Source organism: Maylandia zebra, linkage group LG17, assembly GCF_041146795.1.
Source record: "Maylandia zebra isolate NMK-2024a linkage group LG17, Mzebra_GT3a, whole genome shotgun sequence".
NCBI lineage: Eukaryota > Metazoa > Chordata > Actinopteri > Cichliformes > Cichlidae > Maylandia > Maylandia zebra.
This window is the reverse complement of record NC_135183.1, coordinates 6,965,857-6,986,985: the sequence shown is the minus strand read 5'-3', so window position 1 is coordinate 6,986,985 and position 21,129 is coordinate 6,965,857. Positions and strand designations below refer to the sequence as shown.

Below are 21,129 nucleotides of genomic sequence, written 5' to 3'. Positions count from 1 at the left end.
GATTGAGTGGGGTCCATGCTTCAATGGGTCAGGCTGATTTGGTAGCAAAGGGGGACCAACACAATATTAAGCAGGTGATCATAAGTATTGTGTAAATTCTTTGGCTTTCGCTGTCAATATAATCAGTACTGTGACCCACTTTGAAAGAGAGGAAATATCCACTCATAATCATAAACAAAGTGACATGAAACTCAGTTTCAAGCTCATTCTACCAGAACAACTTCTATCACAACACCAAGGTATGAGGCCAAAATATTAGTAAAAATAGATTGAATCCAGTGTCACATTATTAAGCTCCGACTCCAGGGCTGTTGTTACAGTGGTGTTGGAGTGGGATTTGGGACTAGGAGAGGGCATGAGGCTAGATGCCTGGATCAGTGCCCTGGCTCAGTGCTAAATCCCATCACTCATCCTTATCAGCATGAAAGAGATGAGAACTGGTCTTTAGCCTCCAGCTCAGAAAACGACTGAGCAAAGTGAGAATTAAATGTTTAAACTGGAAATGAACTTTTAATGAACCAGTTCAATAAAAATGGTTTAACAGAGAGGCTGTGCTTGACAGAGGGGATATTGGTGGTATAGGAGTAATATTACAGTTTTATGCTAAAGGGGGGAATTTAAACACCAACTTGATCTCTGACTCCAATTCAAATTGCACACTTTTCCCTTTCCCACCGTCTGAGAGCTCTGAGCAGGCATCAACCTAAATGCTCAGTTTTTAAACAGATACCTACAGTTAAGGATATTTGCTGGTCATTTCTATATTCCTTTTCCCCCTTTGGCACCATTTGCTTCTGACTGGCTCTCATCTTTCTGTTTCTTTTTTCTGCATGTGTTCATATCTGTCTCATTAGCGGATGTGCCATGGTTGCCTATGGCAACTGAATGCCATCCCGTGACCTGTATCTCAGCAGTCCTCCATTCAACTAACAGCAGGAGGACCATCCCCTTCTTGCACCTGACATTCTTTTGTTAATTTGTTCCCTCTCCCCATGCCACTGCACCCTCCATCTCTTCCGTCCCACTTTTCCACTCCCCATCTATTTGCACCAATAAGAGCTGACCTTTCTTTTCCTAGAGCACTTTGAATCTTTACAGTTTTTAAAATTACAGGTACATCAGTTGTTGCCATATTCAGATAGTCAAAATAGTTTTTCTAGAACCCAAAACACAAGAATAGAAACAGGAAAACATCTGCAGCTTAAATTTAACAAAGTCCTCCAGTTGCAAACCCAGAACCTACATTTTGTGTTACACCTTCAGTAAATGAGAAGGGAGGGGGGAAAGACCTGAACTTGGGAGGCGTTCATGCAGCAGCAGCATGATGAAAATACCAAAGCAGGCCATGTAGTAGATCTGGAACTCTATCTGGGCCATATATCCGGTAAAGCAGCTTTATTTGGCTCTGTTCGGGCCAGCTGAGGCCAAAACAAAGTGTGACGGAGACAGATTAAATGCTGCAGATGATTGTAGAAATCCCATGGTGATATTCTCAGTGATTTCTCACCTGATATATCATTCAGATTTATTTTTTTTCTAGTCATCACTATAAGTTGGTGATCATTGTAAATACTGCTTATGAAAAGATTTTTTTCACCCAGCAGTCAAGTTTGTAAGCACATCCAGTGTATATATTGTATATTGTAGGGTTGTTTGTGTGGTGGATGCAGCTCAGGAGGTAGAGCAGGTCATCTACTAATCAGAAGATTGGTGGTTTGATCCCTGGCTGCTCTAGTCTGCATGCCAGATATCTTTGGGCAAGATACAACCCCGAATTTGAAACCACTTATGTAGGAGCACTGTGTAAGATTATTTATTTTTTACTTACTTGGTTAGTTGTCAGCTGTTGTGGCTGGACAAAATATTAGAGACACTCTTTAGTTAAAAAAAAAAGGTCAAAAGTTTTTTTTTTAACTTCAACACAATGCACCCTTAAAATGCAACATAAAATGAATTTGACGCAAATATGTTTGAAGTTGGAGCTCATTATTAGAAAGGCAGCATTGCAGTGGATTACATCATAATTCAATGCTAGAAACCATCATTTCCATTTTTTCTTGTCATTCAGTGGAAATGTTCAGAGGTACAGCATGCACGATCACGGCCCGCGATAAGAAACTTTAGAAACTTTCTCCATGAATATGTTGCATGGAGTCTATTTTACCTATTCAGACATTTGTATCATTCTGTGGGTGACATTGCAGGAAAGATGCATTATCAGTCTACCTCCCCAAACCCTTCCAATCATCCAGCACGCATGCACACACATTTGGAGTTAACGCGGCTGATAGAACATTGCACCGCTTCAATCATTTGCATCATGCTCGGCAGAGATACACATGCACATGTTTCTGACACCTGCGCTGTATAAAAAGCATCGATTTTTTTTTTAGGTGACAGGGCTATTTATAGCTTGTATTTCTTTTTTCCTTAACAAGGCTGCTGGCTGCACGAGCCAAATATGACACATCTGCAGCAACTTTTGGTACTGCTGGCTTTGCGCACGATCATGCACATTGATCATTTGTAGGAAAACGTATGTTTTCTGCTGCTATTATTGCTGTGCAATTTTTTTCCCTAATATTCTGTGCAGGTTTGTACATGTATATGACTTGCTGCAGATTTCTCTAAGATTCTTGTACATTTAGGTTTATTTATTACTTGTGTTGTACAGTCCGATGGTGAAAGAATGCACAAAAAATTAATTCTATTGTGCACTAACTGGTGTATGTTCTGAATGACAAGAAAGTGGTTATTCTGTTCTATTCTACTATTGATCGCTAGAACGTTGTCTTTTTCTGTTGTCCTCTGGGATGACTTGTTGATGTCATGGTCCAGGGCTGGTCAGGTTTTTTCTCCCTCTCCAGTCTACTTGTTTCTCTCTAATCTCGGGTGGAGTTTTGGTCGGACCCAGCTTGCTCTCTGCGAGTCTGTTTCCCAGTCTTTAGCCGACACACCTGTTTGTTAAAATTTTAATTCTGTTCTATATCTAAGGACCAGTTCAAAGCTATACTTCTTGCCAGATTGTCATTGGAGAGTGATGGTGATCAGACACATCAGATTTCCTTGCTAACGTCGCTCTTAGGAAACCTGCTAGTTCTTGGCCAGCCGAAGCTTCTTTCCCAAAAGGATTACTTACCTGGAATCCTGAGCTAATCAGAAAAATGTCACTTACCTGTGCCTCATCTACCTGCACATCCTCCACCGCTTCCAGTTTAACTTCACACACTCATGCAATCGGGGTTCAGTATCTGGCCCAAGGACGCTTCAACACAATGATCAAACCTCTAACCTTCCAAGCAGTCAACAGCCCACTCTATCTCTTGAGCATCATTCATTCTGGATTCTGGAAAAGGGATCCAAGTAAGAACTCCCACCAGAATCCCAAAGCACTGTGCTCTGTGTCCTGCTGCAGAGTGAACTTTAAAAGTAAACGCGATTGGTTTTGACAGTTAAAACACCTTAGATCTATGGACCCAAGAAGTGTGCTACACATTTTCCCAACACTGGATACAGATTTAGAGGGAAAGAAAATGCTTTAAGAAAAATCCGGTTTCCATGTATTAAAGCACCTCCATCTTGTTCTCTCTTTTCTGCTCACTTCTTCACAAACTCGTGCCTGTTTACTCAGAGAGCTCCAACCTACAGACAAAGCCTCTGTCAAGTGGGATTTAACAGTGACATGGGCAGAATTGGCTGGGACTGTGAGTGACATCATTTTAAAGCAGCCCCATGAAGAGGAGGGTTATGAAAGGAGCCGAGGGAGGACAAGGAGGAGCGTGATGTGTTACACTGCGTGTGTGTGCGTGTGCAAGAGGTGGAAAGAGGGAGAAGAAAGTGTTTATGCATGTTTACATGCCCTGCCGCGTATGATTTTTGTCTCACTTTCAGCATGAGATAAGCCTGACTGATGTCTTCACAGCTGTCTAACACGTTTGTAATGACGGTTGTTATTGAGGAGGGAGAAGTACAGAGCGACCGAGAGAGCAGACAAAGACCCCCAGCGTATTTCAGGATGTGCACGATGCAAAAAAAACAAAACAGTTAGTGTAGCTGTAATGTATTCATAACCTCGCTAAATTGTATTTCACTCACAGAATGAGCTTTCAAAGAAGCTCATCTGAGAGCGAGATCAACAGGTACCGCTCAGCCAGTCGTACATCAAAGCTCCCTGCAATGAATCTGTCTCTGTTCGGCCTCCATCTGTCACTTGCACTGCATCGCCCTGTCATTCCAGCGTGCTCTAAAATTTTCACAGCCTTTCCATTCATCTACAACATTTGGGCACATTAGAGCGCTAATGTTTTTAGTAAAGTGATTTTCCTTTCTTTTTCAGAAGCAGTAGATGAAATCCAGCATATTGGCTGATTGATTTATTGACTGATTAAATTAATGGATGATGGCTGAATGGATGCCTGGACAGATGGGCAGCGGAAGCAATAAAGGTCATGCAGGAGACATGCAGTACCTGGTTAAAAGTAAAGAGGATAAAGCCTTTAACATTTAAGGGAACTGTTATAAACGGGCCGAATACCACTGTGAAACACTGAGGTTAAAATGCAGCACATTTATAATGTCAACATACACTTTTAAGCAGTCTTTAATGGCAAAAAAAAAAGTGAAATTGCTTTAGAGGTAAAATAGTTGCCATGTGCAGCTCTCCTGCTGTTACAGTTGTTGCAAATAAAGAAACCCGCTACAGCGAACAGGAATCATGTCGTCTTTGCAAATGCAATTATTAATAAAGGACTTGTTTGTGAAGAGAAGCGTGAGCAGATAGCAGCTCCCTCACCTTGACATGCTTTGTGTGTTTTTGGATTCTCTGTGCTGTGCAAACACCATATGGTCAGGATTTTTTTCAAACCAGTCAGTCATCCTGGGAACTAATCTAATGAAACAAATAGCTCTGCGCTCATGTGGGCGGCTCTAGAGGAATATGCCTCTGACCAATTTTTTATTTTTTTTACTCTAGTCCATTAGGTTAAGAAATCGGGGCATATGGTGTTGCTTGTATTTTGCCAACATTGTCTTTGAGCTGGGAAAAAGGGGGAAAGTGAGTTAAATAGTTTTTCTTTAGAGGCACATGTGTGTTGTCGTTTTGTAGCCCGGAGCGATAACTCCCTGTGTGAAACCAACCAACCAACCCCTTCCTCTCAAAATGAAATTGTTAAGGCAGACATAAGCCAGCACGTGTGATTTGACGCTGTTAGTACCCAAAACAGCTGCTTCTGTTGCTAAAACAACGTAAGATAAACAGATTTGCTATTCATATTGTGTGTATTTTTAATCTGTAAAGCAGTAGCATGCTCAGATATGAAGGTTACAATTCCCAAAAGGAAACAATTTTTTAAAAAAGGCCTTAAAACATTTTTGGCTTCAGCGAACAAGTGGATGTTTGCTGCGTTCTTTTCCCACCAATCTCTATTCTTTAAGGTACTCAGCCTGGGTTTACAGGTTGACAAAGGCCCCTCCACAAAGCTCCACTTGACCTATTTTAATCGCCTCTTGTTGGGCATTGCCAGCATGCGGTGGTCTAAGCTGACCCCCCCCCCCCCCCCAATCTTAGAGCGCAGGAGGGACTCAGCAGAAGAACAGACCAGATCCCTGTTCTCAGAGTATAAATCCTTACACTTAATCCCCCAGGGAGGTTGTTTGTGAGCAATATCACTCTTAAGAGTATAGCAACCCCCTAAACCACTTCCCTCCTCCTGCTGCGGAGAAAACCAAACGCAAGTGTGTCGCCAGCTCTGGAGCTATCTTCCTTTTCTATTTTCTGACTTTCTCAGCTTTTCTCTTTTCTTTTGTTTTTTCTTTTCCCATCGAACATACCTCACTCACTTATTAAATCACAAATACATGTGCCTGAGCGAAAGCGCACACAGCTTGCTATCAATCTACATCCACGTCTTTCCATGTAGCCTTTATGTCTGCCTCATTGCTCCCTCCTGGACCAAAACACACAGGCCCATAGGGAAACACAAGCACATGCAGCCACCTGCCAAATCCTGGTAAGTGGCATCACTCACTTTTATATGGCTCCTGAGTCAGCAGCTCGCTCTTTCACTCCGGCATGTGTTCAACCAGAGGCGGTCTGCGATTTCTTTTCTCCAGTCCAACTCGACATTAATCATTCTTATTCTCTCTCCCATTCTTCTCTCCTACGCCATCTAAAATTGATTCGATTTACTATTGCCAATTGTCATTTAGCCCAATTGTGAAATATAATATAAGATCTGAAAAGGTCACCTCTGTAGGTACAGTACAAATGCTGGAGGGTTCAGGTTATGTCTGTTTTTTGGCAGCCCTAAGCTTTGGTGATCAGTTTTTCTTTTAAGCTGGGGGAGGTTGCTTTGTACTGCTAAGAAAATATCAGATGTAGTCATACAACTGATGGTTTCATACGGGTAACCTTATGAGAGGTAAAAATTAAATATTCAAACAGTAATTGCATGACATTGCATAAGACTGTGCTCCTGGACTTTCTTTGGTGTACTGACAGAACATGTACTATTACTTCTTTTGTTTATTGCTCTTCTACTATGTTGTTTACTGCTTGAACAGAAGGATTAGACCCGATCTCAATATTCTGTCTTCATCCCCTTGTTCTTAATTCCACTTAAATGCTCGTCTGAACACAAGCCAGGTCATCCCTATAGCCTACTTTCCATCTCACTTCATTAACAGTGCTGCAGCCCTTAAGTCAAATCCCCGCTGAATAGCAAATAATTGGGCATCCTCTGTGTTTTCATGGGTGAAGACGCATCGTGCTCTCATGCCGTCATGACTTCTGACCTCTGCTGCATTTTCCCCTCCTTTTGTCTTCTCACGCTGAAAAACAAAAACGCAATCATACCCAATGAAGGAGTCAACATTACAGTAACATAGTGCTGTGACAGTCCAGAGGATTTATTTACAGTAATGTGCTGTTCTTTGTGAATATTATTAACACCGCTGATGCTGATACCTTTTAGAGAAAAAGTAATGCCATAGAGGTTTTTTCTTTTTCAGTTTTGCTAGTTTTGAGCTCCACTGTGCTTCTCCAGTCTGCCCCTAGCACATCTACAAAAAATGCATTTTGCAACATGTCCCACTATATCTGATTTAGCAAATGGTCAATTACCAGAATGACAAAGTAGCCATAAAGTCATCATACAGTGATCCAGTTGCTCATGGACAGATCCCCTTCTGCCAGTACAAACACACATGGGGGAAGGTATACTTCATAAGTTTAAACTACATTTACAGCAGCTGTACAGCCAAGAACAGTGGTATAACAGTGTATAACATTCTGATATCTTCAGTCAGTATAGTGTTAAGTAGAAGTACAGAAGATTAATTTACATTATATTTTTCCCTAACCACACAAAAAAGGTAACAGCCCAGTTTCAGCACTGTTGCATTTAATGATTTTTCAGTTCAATTCAATTTTATTTATATAGCATCAAATCACAACAACAGTTGCCTCAAGGTGCTTATATTGTAAGGTAACGATAAACTTGTAGTCAAGACCACCTAAACCAAGACCAAGACAATACCAGAGGGTATCAAGACCAAGACACGACCAAGACCAAGACAGACCGAGTCAAGACAAGACAAAGTCGAGACGAGACCAAGACAAAAAAGTCTTTAAACTGCAGCCAGATGCTGCTTTGTTTATGGGTGTCAGGCATCTTTATGTGTTTTGCGATGCACTTGCACAGCCCTCCTCACCACTGTCTACTGTCTCACTTACTTACTAAAAGGACAGACGCACACTCCACTTGACTGTTGCGTCTCTCACCCTCTCTGTTTTTCACATAATGATATTATCCTATATCCTCGCATGTGATTGGCCACAATATGGAGGGATTGGAGCCAGGGCTGGACTGGGACAAAAAACCGGCCCAGGCATTTTGACTAGGGACCGGCCCACCAGATATTATAGGAAAAGCCATGAAGCCTTTGAATGAAAACAAACACTGTTGTGACAGTGGTGTATGCTGTCTTGTTGGTATATGTGTGATTTCTATACATTTTACATCAGATAGAAACTTTGGTTGTAAGATACAGATAATTCTTTATTAAAAGCTAGACATTTTAAATGAGAATAAGAAAGAAAAGTATTTGTCTGTGCCCCCACTTTTCCTGTTAATGCCCTACCTGGCCCCCTGGCAAAACTTTGTTAGACCCGCCCCTGCACAGTTACCAGCTGTCAGCTACTTAGAAAAGGATCCTGGTGTTATTTGTCTCTCAGAAACCGTTCAGTTCAGTTCCATCACCTGTTCAGCTCTGATGATTCAGTAAGGACATTTCCTGGTTTCATATTCATGTTTTCCTCTCACCACATATCCAAACTGATATCAGAACCAGCAGCTTTACGTCTGTGGCTCCAGCAAACATCAGCTGATACTAGAAAGTAATATTAAATAAATTCTACCAACAGCCTATCAAGCTTAAACGTGCTGCTGTTGTTTAGCGCGACATCCGCTGGTTTCCTCTTTCTGGCGCAAAGTTATAAACAAACAAGAGAGATGGGACTTGTGTCAGAAAAGCCAATCAGCTGATCATTGATCAGTTTCATGATTGAAGTAGCAACAGGAGAGGGAGGGGAGAGAAGAAGAGAAGAAGAGGCAGCTGTGCAGCATAAAGACGCAGAATAAATCCAGCTTGTGTTTTTTTTTTTTCATTCTAGCTGAAGTCCGGGACAAACTGTGTTTCTTTTCAGCTCAATACGAAATGCGTAATATTTTCTTTGAATACGGATTCGTCTCATATTTGTATACTCTACTAACTAACCTTATGAATAAAATAAAGTTCACTATCAGTAACATCATAGCACCCACCCAGCTGTATAGAAACTCCGTCATGCTAGCTAGAACGCAGTATGAGTTATTGTAACTGACTGTAAAAAGTCAGTACAATGAAAATAAACTCCACCTAAACTTGGTTTATATCTGAACCAGATAGACTGCAGGTCATAACTTCTTACCGGAAGTTCAGTTCACCTGACACTCGGATCAGCGGCTGTCTCGGGCCTCTCCTCTTCCTGCCTCCCCTTTCCCTCATCCACCTGCTGGCCTCTGTGGAAGCTCCGCCATAGCCACCACCAAACAACTGAGTTATTTTTAACACGCCGATGTGTAAAAACGGCCTATACCATTATAAATTTTTTTTTTTAAAAACCCATCGGCCAATAAAAACGAAAAATCACCATCGGCCCACCAGGCAAATGCCCGGTATGCCCAATGGCCAGTCCAGCTATGATTGGAGCATAGATGAGCCACTGTGTGAGAGCTGAGCAGCTAAAGGAAATTAAGTGAGGAGCCGACTCTTCTGATTCACTACAAAGTACTCTCTAAGTAGGGCTCTTAGAGCTGATGCTTTTGCGCATGACACATTATCGAACATTACGTTGTGTGTCATGGATACTGTTGACTCCAAATCTCCCGACCAATGTTGATCTAAGACAGCAAGACCGAGACAGCGAGACCAAGACAAGACCAAGACCACATAAAAGACTGGTCTCGAGACATCCAACTGTATGTCTCCCCCCCCCAAATGAAAATGCACTTTGGCTACAGTGGGAAGGAAAAACTCCCCTTTAACAGGAAAAAACCTACAGCAGAACCAAGCTCAGGGATGGGCGGTCATCTGCAACTGGCTGGGGGTGAGGGAAGAAGACAAAGACATGCTGTGGAAGAGGGATTAATAATAACTAAAGATTAAATGCAGAGTGGTGTGTAAACACATAGTGTGTGAAAAACGTAAGTGAAGAACAAGTTCAAGTTCAAATTTATTCATATAGCACTTTTAAAAACAACAGGTGTTGATCAAAGTACTGTACAATAAAATGGACAAGGCAGTAAACATAAAAGAAAAACAGAATAGTGTTTTAGAAGAGAATAAAATCATAAAAAGAATATAGCATGATTAATCAAAAGCCAGAGAATAAAAATGGGTCTTTAGATGAATTTTAAAAGTATCCAGTGTTTGGGAGGACCTGACATGCAAAGGCAATGTTTTCCAAAGTTTGGGGGCAGTCACAGCAAATGCCGGGTCTCCTCTGTGTTTCAATCTGGACCTATGGGCAACCAAAAGCATTTAGTCTGCAGACCTCAAGGATCTTGGGGGAGAATACCAGGTTGACATTAAGGATTTTTCATAATGTTAAGATGCATTAAAAATCTCAGTGTAAACGTCTTTTCCAAATAAAAGACTGAGGCAGCAAAGATGTAGGGAGAAATTTCAGTATTAAAATTCCACAGCAGCATGTTTATTTGGATGGAAACACTTTCATCTGCGTACATGAAAATTAGACACAATGCATTAAGTAAATAACTGGAAATGACATTGGTGATTTGCATTTAGATGAGCAGATTTTCATCCTGTACTGATATTGTTATTATCAGCCATGTGGGGAAATAATAGCAGAGGTGAGAGAGAGCGCCGCCACTGCTGACGGAGCAAGGTTCACTGCGACATAAATAAGACCTCGTCCATTTATACACATCCCGCACAGTCACAGTCTCACACAGAGACTCCAAGAAAATAAATGGCTATTTATGAGGTGCTATTGTTAGTTAAATGGCAATGGTGAGGGAATGGGGGTTCATATGGGAATAGATGCTTGTAGCAAAAGAACAGAGTGCAGTAACTTATTATGAATTCTGATGTGTGCTGGCAATGTTGGAATTGATATATATATGCATGACTCTCTTTCAAGAAACATCTAAATCCTTAAATCCTTTTTCTAATATTTTTTTTATGTTTATTAAGTAAATGATTATTATAAAAATGAGTTGGTTGGAATATTGGAGCTATTATTGGAGCCTTTTCAAAGAAAGAAAGAAAGAAACTAAGTGATAAGCAAGTGTCAAAGTCACATTAAGCACTTCTGTTGAGTAACAAACAGTACAGACAATTCACTCGTAGTGTAAATGTTTATGGCTGTCAAGGGAAATGTCTGCAGATTCTTTGCTTCAGTAAATCTTAAGTCATCTGACTCCTATCCTGCATTTCCTCTTCAGAAATCCTAATCATCTTGTTGTATCTCTAAGATTAAGAGTTTAAGTCCTATTAGACACTACACGGATGTACAACATGGATGTACAAATCAATATTTGGTAAGCCATCTCAGGCTGTGGGAATTTTTGACGGATCTGGCTTTCTCCTCTCCTCTCCTCTCCAGAAAGAGACCTGACCTTTCACCTCTGTCTGCCTAATGATCTGACCTCTCTTTTTACCTCTCTCTGAACCATCTCTTCAGCCCTCTCTCTGCTCTCCCATGGGACCTAGTAAGTGAGGAATCAGAGGGAAGAGGGCAGACTGGGTCTGCTCTTTCCGGATGCTTTGTCCTCCTTCACCTTCACCTCTGTCCCCCTTTCCTCTCTCCCACTCTCTTTTCTATCTGCCTTCTCTCTATCATTGACAAATCTGCTTTTTGCTTCCCTACATCTACCAAAGAGGCCAATCCGAATAAGCTGTGCCTCTCACTCTTTACACTAATGTGTAAGCTGGGACCCGCTGGAGCAGGTTATGTTGCGGGAATAATGATGGCAGTTGAGGGAGAGAACTAAACTAGTAACATAGAGGCTTCATATTTACATCCAATATTACTCAAGCCATTTCAAGCCACAAATTAAAAGTTAAAGAATCGCCATGCTTTTCCCTTTAATAACCAACCTATGTTTGCACCACGACTTGATTGGTCCTGATTAAATTGTCTGCGTCAAAGTCACAGCTCAGCCTGGGGGGTGGAGTAAACAGGCCTATTAGCTGTTAACAAAGCTTCTCAGATATGAAACCATGCCTGCATTCGGTGCTAAAGCCAGTGGGAGATTATCCAGACTGCAAATACATGGGCGACTGAGATGCCCTTTGTACCATACAACAGAGGGCATTTCATGGGCAGAGCGCTGATCCCCTTACTGGTGTGCAGCTGAGGCAATGTAATCCCAAATTATTTAACCAGATTACTAGAGCATGAGAAAAATTCTGCCTTTGAATTATGTATGTGCGGGGGGTGGGGGGGGGGGGGGGGGGGGGTATGTAGCAGGATATGAGTTCCAGTGTCAGTGTGATTATGCCCCACTAAAGCCAGAAACATTCTGCAGTGGGAGATGGTCTGTGAATGATTTCAAAATGCAGGTGAAGGACGGGAGAGCACACAAATACAAATTTTCATTTCTGTCTACTTGTGTTGATGATAAATTAAAGTGCAGGTCTTCCAAACAGCTTGACATCTTGCATTAAACATATCTGAAATGCAATTATATATTAAACATGTCAACAGTGGCTGTAGTTGAAAGCCAAAACAAGCTTGGAGTAAGAATTTTATGTACTTGGCAAATACCAAGCTCTGAAACAAAGAACATCCTGGCAATTTTATTGAAAAACAGAGGTCATGCTGCCAGAAACATGAAGGCTTTTTGGCAGTGAGGTTCATTCAACCCCACTTGTCTTTTAACCACTACAAGCTGTTTGGAAAGAAGTGCCACCAATAGGTTTGACCCAGATGAAGTTACCTGCCAAATGATTTTATTTTTCTACAAAATTTGCACTATCCGTTCATAAATCAACATCAGCTCTCAAGCAACAAAAGCAGGACAATTCTCCATCAAACAGCCGTGACACTGGTGTCTTCTCTCCTCTTTCCTGTGTCTACATATAGCTGTTAACTCTTCAGCATTAGATAGAAATGCTGGTTTTTGGCAGCTCCAGGTGTAGCCTAGCTCAGTGGATGCCCTTATCCCCGTGGCTCAGTACCAACTTTTGTGGAAGAAAGAATAAGGTCAGATGTCAGGGGATGAAAGGGTTGTGAATCCAAAACACAACTCAAGACCTGCAAATCAAGAGGCTTTCTAGATCAAGTGATGTGAACATGGTGTTTATTCCAGTCCACAGTCTGTATAATAAGATGTCCTGTCACTACATTAATGTCAAACTAAATACAGCATCATGCTCATTTCTGACAATTATCGCTCCCAGTAGAATGGGATAAAGCATTGTATGCATCTGATAAGTCACTTTAGCCTCATGATAGTGTGTTGCTTATTAGCGAGAGCCACGTGTCAGTTGAGCCTTCATAACAGGACTTGTGACGGTTATGTCCATTTTTAAAGACAATCTATTTTTTCCTCACCTATAAAAAAGGATTGATGGCAGGCTCCAGTTTTGAAAACAAAGTCAACGGGCCGATGTGAGCAGGCACTACCCTCGGTTTCTGATCAGTGGGCTGAAGGCCATCCCACCTGCTACAAACTGAAAGGCTGCATCTTTGACTGGTTGCCATTCTATCGCAGGGCCAGCACAGAGAGATACACAACCATTCGTGCTCACATTCACACCTACGGCCAATTTAGAATCACCAACGAGCACGTCTTTGGACTGTGGGAGGAAGTGGGAGTGTCCTGGAGAGAGCCCGCAGAGGCACAGGGAGAACATCCAAACTTCACATATAAAGGACCCAAATGGCCAAATAACACAAATTGCACAGTGGCAGTAATTTACAAAAATACTGAATGCCTTTTTAAAATGGTCTCTTTTTTTTTTAACTGTCTCTGGTGATGCACATCACTTTTAAACAGTGCTTTTCATTCCATTTTCAAATAGCATGGTTTAGAAATATAGATATTTAAATAGTAATAGTAATATTGACGTTGAGAAATTTGTAGAGGATAAAGGGAAAAACAGTGCTTTAAGTTTGATATCACTGAAAGAAGCTAGTTCTTGATTTCATTTTTTTAAATCCAAGAAAATACATAGAAACAGCATCATAAATATGGATTCAAAAATCAATAATACATATCCTCTAACAGAGCACATTAAAGCAAGCTTCCTAACCTTTTCTGCTATATTGTCTGATGATGAAATGACGTCAAAATCTCATCTCTCGCCTCTCCGCCTGCAGCAGGCACCTGGCCAGCTATCGACCAGACCTCACTTGTGGTTTTTGGGTCACAAGCTGTGACAGGAAAGCAGATGACTCTCCTGTCCCATATCCAGTACTGTGCCACACACACACACACACACATGCAAGCACACACATTGATGCTCCGCGGGAAACACACAAGATTTGCTGACCACCGGATCTGTTGGCTTCCTCCGACAGCACTATCTGTCTCGTGCCAGAGAGTGGGCGCAGTGTAGAAAAGAGAAAAAGGGAAGAAAGAAAGGACAGAAAATGAAAGAAGAACGGTGGGAACGAAAAACAGAGGAAGAGAAAGCGAGCATGGTTAGAGTGAGCGCAGGCAAAGAGAGGCAGAGAGATGGGCAAAGAGACAGAGGAGGAAAGCAATCTTCTTAAAGGTCTGAAGGTCTGAGTCGGACTCACTCACCACCCTCTGGCAAAGATGAATGCACACGTTAGCTCCAGCTGTGTGTGCAGGGATGAAAGATGAACACGATTTCAGCATCGACCTCAAGGGGGGGTGAAGAAATCCGAAATTGTTAAATATAGTGTCGAAACATGACAGCATGATACTGCAGTGGAACTGCCCTGCTGCATGGTCTCACCTCAGACATTCAATGGCAGGCTGCTAGCATGCCCTCCGTATCGCACTCTCTCTTCATTAAGGTAGACCTGCTGCTGCCCGATGAAATCAACGACCTTCTCCACTTCAGCGGGTGAATGTGACTCGACGCAAAGGAATCTCATCACAATGTCTGAGAACCTCTTTCATTAATCAGCGTTTATCCCAGTTGAGCAGTTCAAAGAATTTAATTCATTTTTCTGAAAATGATGTCCAAGTTCCCACTGCACAGTCATACCTGGAATCTCTGGGATCATTTTAAAGGCCTGCAGACGAAATAGCCAATACTCACCTTTAACTTTGTGTGGACTCTACTAACTTGAGAGAAAATATTATCTGCCTCTTTGAATGCTAAATCCTCTGTTGTTGGTTTTGAACGTGGGATTTTGGGGGGATTTTGTGAAGAAGGCTTTTGGCAGCTACATCTGAAAAATGGCACTAATGAGAGTGGAGAGAATAACTCAAAACAGTAAAGCTATGAAACCAGCGAAAAGCTTTTGTAGAGTTGAATGAAACTACAGAGCTGAGTAATAATAATCTGCAGGTGTTACAGTGGTGAGAACTTTCACAGCACAGCGGAGCGAATGCACTCATTTGATCAATTGTTCATATAAAGAAAAAAAATCAACTAGGCTGCAGACTGTATCGTCAAATGCCAAGAATTATTATTAGCTTGAGCTCACTGTTGGCAATGCACAAAAAATACTTTTAGCCAATCTCAAAGCCTCTCCATCTAATGCAGCTGATTTTTCTTCCTGCAGATTGCTGCTCACTTGCAATAATTCATGAAGTTGGTTATTTTATGCATGTGACCTTTTAATTCGCTGATATTCACGTTCACCAGTACTGTGGGGCTATGCCACAGGTGCAGCAGACACGGTGTTATCCTCTGAGTTTCAAAATGGCATCACATGTACATGAAAAGTCAAACATGTGCAAAAAACTCAGAGGATCTAAAACCAGACACGCACAGTTTAAAAAACCCCAATTTGTATACTATAAGAGTTTAAGTTTTCTTGAGTTTCTCTAGCTGTTCTGGTATGTCTCCTGTAGCAATAACATATGCATTTGCTTTTGTGGTGTACTCTTTCCCCCGAGGAACAACAAACACCGCTAGCAGTTAATGTGAAAGTGATGCCAAACATCCACCCCCCCTTTTAACCATTTTCTGCACCTGTGCTAGCTTTTTAATGTTTCATTCACACTCTTTTTTTTATTGAATAATGTATAAGAGGCACGAGTTGTATTTTTTTCCTCCCCTTCTATTTATACAGTAGTTTTATTCATTATTCATGTGTTGATTCATGTGTTAAAGTCATTTCATGCACATGAGCCATGCTGAACTGCAGAAAATCAAAACGGAACTCTTGCTGCATAGAACAGCAGTGCAGACCCAGCTGTTCCCTTTCAATGCACACACTTTTCATTCAGTTCAAGATTTAAGGTCACTTTTCTGGCTTTAAGTATCTCTACTGATATGACTCTACATACCCCAAACTTTGTTTTATTCTTAAACTATTCACTATGATTCTTCCAGACAGCTAAAAATCCACCAGCCTCATATTTCAACAAAACATATGACACATATCGCTTACAATTTTTTTAAATGAAAGCACGGCAGTTACTCAACTGTTTAACAAGCTTACTTTAGAAGATGAGGAACCAAAATAAACCTTGCTAAATGCACTGGAAAGCATTAAAAAACAGCTCCAGCTTGCGGCATTTGCCAGTGAATAAAACATTATTTGCCAGTGGTGTTCCCATTTATTAGCTAGCTTATATTGTTTCCCATAGCAACACAATGCATGAAAATTAGATGTATGTGGGAAAATTACACGAGGACTTCTAATGTTATCTTTTACATTTATCACTGGATTACAATGGCCATTTCGGATGCTGCTGACAAACTTTAAAAAGGACATTTACAGAGCAAAGACAACACGGCTTTATTTCACACCGTGTTGGAGAGAAGACTATATGAATACGTGGTGATTCCACTGAACATGCTTGCTTTCACATGAATTTTCATCTGGTGCTCACTCGAGTCCCGCCATGTGGTAGTACACTGAAAAGAAAAACTTGATGGAGAACAAAACAAATAATGAGTGCTGCTCAGTGAACATTTCATTGTGACCAGTTTCTGGCTTGTAGGAGCAGAATATGATTTGAGCACACGGGAGTCCTTATTCCTGAAAAAGGTCTCAGTTTCTCCAGTTATTTAGCCAAAGGTCAGTTTTTCAAGACAACCTCATGACTGTTTGGGACAACAGTGTGATTTACATTACCAATATGCCTTCTCATTTAGCTGTCAGGTACTTATTATGTTGTCAGCATGTTGCTCTGCACTGTGTATTCAGGTTGAGCCAAATTCTAGGAATAACAACTGATCCCCTCAATTATAAATGATATAAAGAGGTGAGGCTCTGCACAAAGTGAACATTTAAGGGGATTTGGAGAGCCAAAAATGGCCATGAGCAGCTATCAGCAACTGTGTGATTCAAGGTTGTCTTAAAAGAATATTATGGCATCTCTGGTAATAAACGTATTTGCCAAGCGTTACACTGGTTTCTGTATCTGTGAGTATACAACCCAATGCTATCATCTGTTTAAAGTCTTTGAACCACCGTCCATGTGCCCTCCATTTAGTTGTGACTATACAGACTTTTACACCGCTAAGCTACAAGGCCGCCAACTGCTTATGTGTCCTTCAAGTGAAGTAGAAAGTAATAAATATAGTACTGTGCAAATGTTTTGAGTCACTCCTTTGTATTTTTGAAGAGGTTGCAACAGTTCTCTAAGCTTTCTGAAGGTCTTTCAACGTTTTTCTTTGGACATTATCTGCTTTTTCACTCATTTCTGGTCCAGTCCTTGTACCTGACCATTTTGAGATGTATGTTTTTTAAGACACTTTTTGTTTAAGCACTTTGTTACTAAGCGCCTGTTGCTAAAACATATACTTTTTTCCCCCCATTTTTGTTGGTGGCACCTATGAAAAATGCCAAGGATAACACAGTTTGACTGGTATAAAATAGTATTTTTGCACTTACAGAGTAAGTCCTAAAGAGCTATGTGACATGGTGTTTAGCATGTCCTTAAAACATCTGACGAAATAGGACTAGTGAAGAACAAAAGACAACGAGTCCGGCCTAAAAAATAATGTGACCTCGGATCTGAAACTGATGTGAAACTTTCTTTGAGATGGATCTAACATTTTGGACTTGAACACTTAGAGAATAAACATTCATTCAAACTATTTCGACTGTGTGATGTATTTTTTTAGAACCTCAAACCCTGCGTAAATTGGCATAATGTTATAATCTCATAAACAGCAACTTCTGACAATAAGTGCTGAAAATAATTGACAGTAAGTGTGTGTTAGAGCCCTGACTTCAGTCAGGAGATGAGGTTTGAGGTGAGTAGGAAGAGGATATCAGTAAATGTGGACAAGTTACGAGTATTTTCTAGCCACATACATTAAACGTGATTAGGCAGAATTTCAACGTCCATCTCAGCCACTGTATTGAAGATGGTGTGACAACAGAGCGGCTTTCACAAACTGGCGCCCGCTTCTGTTTAATGGATTAAATTCTAAGTTCATGAGAACACATCAAGTGACTGGAAGACATAATTACACACTAAACAGTGAATATTTATGAGCACAACATCATTTTTTTCTGTTGAACAACATAAATAAAATGCCTTTTTGTACCTTTAAGGACATTATCATTTTACAGGGATTTGTATAGTCACTGAGGAACGTTCTTTGTTTCCAGTTTTTGCGCAGCAGCCCTTAAACTCTTATATTCAGCCACCTTTGTATTTTCACCTGCTGATACACCAATGAAAAAACCGCTAGGTTAAGACCACAAAACTACCGGGTTAGGACTAGTGAAAAAAGACGGTCTGCATTACAGTACACACCCACTTCCAGAAAAAGTGAACCACGTTTCAGAGAACCTGTCTGGGGTTTCCGTTGTTTCACGGAGGTGGGCAACTTCCTCTTGCTTGTTACATTTCCTTAATTTTGGCTACATTTTTAAGCCTTTGACTAGCTTACCGGCAAATATATCATTCCAGCTAACTCAAGATGAGGAAGTCAGAACTATTTATTTAGCAGTTTACTTTCGGTTTGCTACTAAAATGCTCAATAGGAAATAAAAGAAAAATGACTGTGACTCAGCTCTTTCTGCAGATGTGTCTCCTCTGGCTAGCAGCCAACCACGTAGTTTTTTTCCTACCTACTACTTTAACCGCAGGCACCATCACACGCTGAAACTATCCCGCCCATAAGCGTCAGTGATTCAAATTGCAGCCGAGGCAGAGGGAGAGAAAGCAGCAAGCCGGGCTGAGCACACTCACACACTCCGAGCAGACAGGCTGGCAGAGCAGCACGGAGCGAGTCACTCGCTGGAGATTCTTCACGCTGTCTTTTTTTTTTTTTTTTTTTTTTTTTGGGGTGGGTGGGGAGGAAATTTTACTTACATGCGGACAACCGCGGAGCCCCCCAGGATCTAACGATGTGGACAGAGGTCGGAAAGCTCGTGCTATTACATCTGTTACTCCTGGACCTCCATTGCGCTAAAGGTAGGGGACTTGTTTCGAGGTATAGAGGGGTGAATTTGCATCGCAGCGCGGACACTGGCAACGCTTTCTCAGGGGATCTGGGTTGCCTGTTTGAAAAACAAAACAAAACAAACGAGTTGTCTGTCAGTGCGATCGGCGTCTTCTTAAGTGCCGAGATAATGTGCTGTGTGCATCGTGCGTACATACTTATGTCCGCATTTGGACTGCTATTAACGGCGGTAGGAGGTGACAATGAATGAAATAAAGGGCAGCACATGCTCTCTAGCTGATGCTGGAAGATGGAAAAAGGCTGTCAGTGGTGATGTGGTCGCTGAGTGGAGATTGTAATGGTGTGCATTGGATGCATTCTTTGTAATTGGAGCTAACATTTTGAACAGATGAAATAGCCTGAAATTGGTCTGAATGTTTAAGTGCCAGCAGGAACTTCGGCAGCAACCTAAGTTAACCAAAGGTGGCATAGTGGTACATAAACAACAGCATGCCCATTACAGTCATGGTGGAAAAACACTTGAATTATTACTTGATTACAGCAGCAACATTATTAATTGGGGCAACTTTACCAATTTCCCACTTTCATTAGTAACAAATGAAAGTTTGTCAGTTAACCTCCCAAACTTGTTTGTAATTTGTTGCATTTTTGTTTCTCTGATTCACTCCTGTGAAATTCATAATGTGATCTCTAAATGAGAAATGAAAGTGACAGACAGTTTGTCTTTCTTTCTTTCTTTTTTTAAAAAATATTTCCCTCAAAACACAGGAACTCACACGCAGTCAGAGTGTGAGACCGGGCAGTTTCAATGCAAGAGCGGAGCGTGCGTCCCGATCGTGTGGAGATGTGATGGAGATGATGACTGCCCCGACAGCAGCGATGAGGAGAATTGTCGTAAGTAGCCCGTACAGAGTCTTTTGTGTTGGCTGACTAAACACAATAATTCCTTTGCTCGCTGCTTCCTGGAGTTTGAACCTGCCGTGACATATAGTTGCGTTCCTGCTTCCATAGGAGCAGGCGCCTTTGGATGAACTCTGGATTTTCAGCGGCAGGCTTCAGTGTCTAAATACTGCAGTCTGGAGTGCATGTCTTGTTTTTTTCCAGAACAAGACATGCACATGAATGGATAATGGTGGATGCTGTAGATAACCGATTAAATTCCAAATATAACTTTGGAATGAATGAAGTTATACTAAGAGTTGGCTCCTAATCATTTTGCTTGGGGCCCCTCTGGAATCTCCCATTCAGTTGTTCTACACAATAGAGCGCAGAAACTGTTGATCCTGGATCAAAGTCACATGGCCACAGGAATTTTTTTACTAAGCAAACCTCTGACATGAGCAGATTTTCTTTTTTTCAAAAGATGATTTCTTTTTTAAATTTTTCTCTGGCTGTGTGGAGATAATGTCAGTCTGGTTATCAGTTCTCAGCGTTTTACAGTCTCATAATTCATCTAGCATGGTTTCACAGATGGAGTCCTATGTGAAAGGGAGCGATAGCATTTCAGGGTTATGTTACATGACATCTAAATGCTGAGTAATGCCGGCTCTTCTGAAGTACTCGGGCTCTTTGATGGGGCTAACCACTAATTTTCTGCTTTTCTGGCCTTCGGTTATTGTATTAGTGTTATGTTAGGGAAGGGGAATGGGGGTTGGTAGCTTATGCTTCTGAACTGGATCCTATCAGGAAATTGCACTGACAACCAACTTTACTAATCATCGCTTATGAATTTGTCATGGTACTAATTGCTCGAATGGTTCCATTAGCGGCCAATTGATTCTTCACTGATGGCAGGGACCAGCACACCGAGCGCATGACTCCGTCCTCTGGCACGCCGGTTGCTGCTGATTGTCTCGAGAGTTTCATGCAGGAATGCCGTGACATTTACAGGCGCGTGTCGCTGACTGCGGAGACTGATTGGTATTATTGGACATTTAGTGGGCAATACTCGACGGTAGCTGAATTGGATTTTAATGAGCTCCGCTTCAGTCTAACAGGTTGGGTTTACTTTTTAATTGAGTATGGGTTGGGTTTTGTTTTTTTTTA

The 21,129-nt window shown here is 41.4% G+C and overlaps 1 protein-coding gene across 5 annotated transcripts in view; it reads left to right on the top strand.

Annotated features, from left to right (window-relative positions):
- Positions 1-18,820: 18,820 nt before the first annotated feature.
- Positions 18,821-21,129, top strand: part of lrp8 (low density lipoprotein receptor-related protein 8, apolipoprotein e receptor) — a 173,314-nt gene continuing 171,005 nt past the window's right edge. For 2 of the 5 annotated variants that reach the window (XM_076875958.1, XM_076875957.1), the window contains exons 1-2: positions 18,824-19,094; positions 19,852-19,977. In XM_076875958.1, the coding sequence (XP_076732073.1) occupies positions 19,028-19,094; positions 19,852-19,977 (193 nt within the window). In that variant the 5' untranslated portion in view covers positions 18,824-19,027. Of the gene's footprint in view, positions 19,095-19,851; positions 19,978-21,129 lie in introns of all 5 variants that reach the window. The other 3 variants (XM_076875961.1, XM_076875960.1, XM_076875959.1) reach the window with 2 other exon arrangements.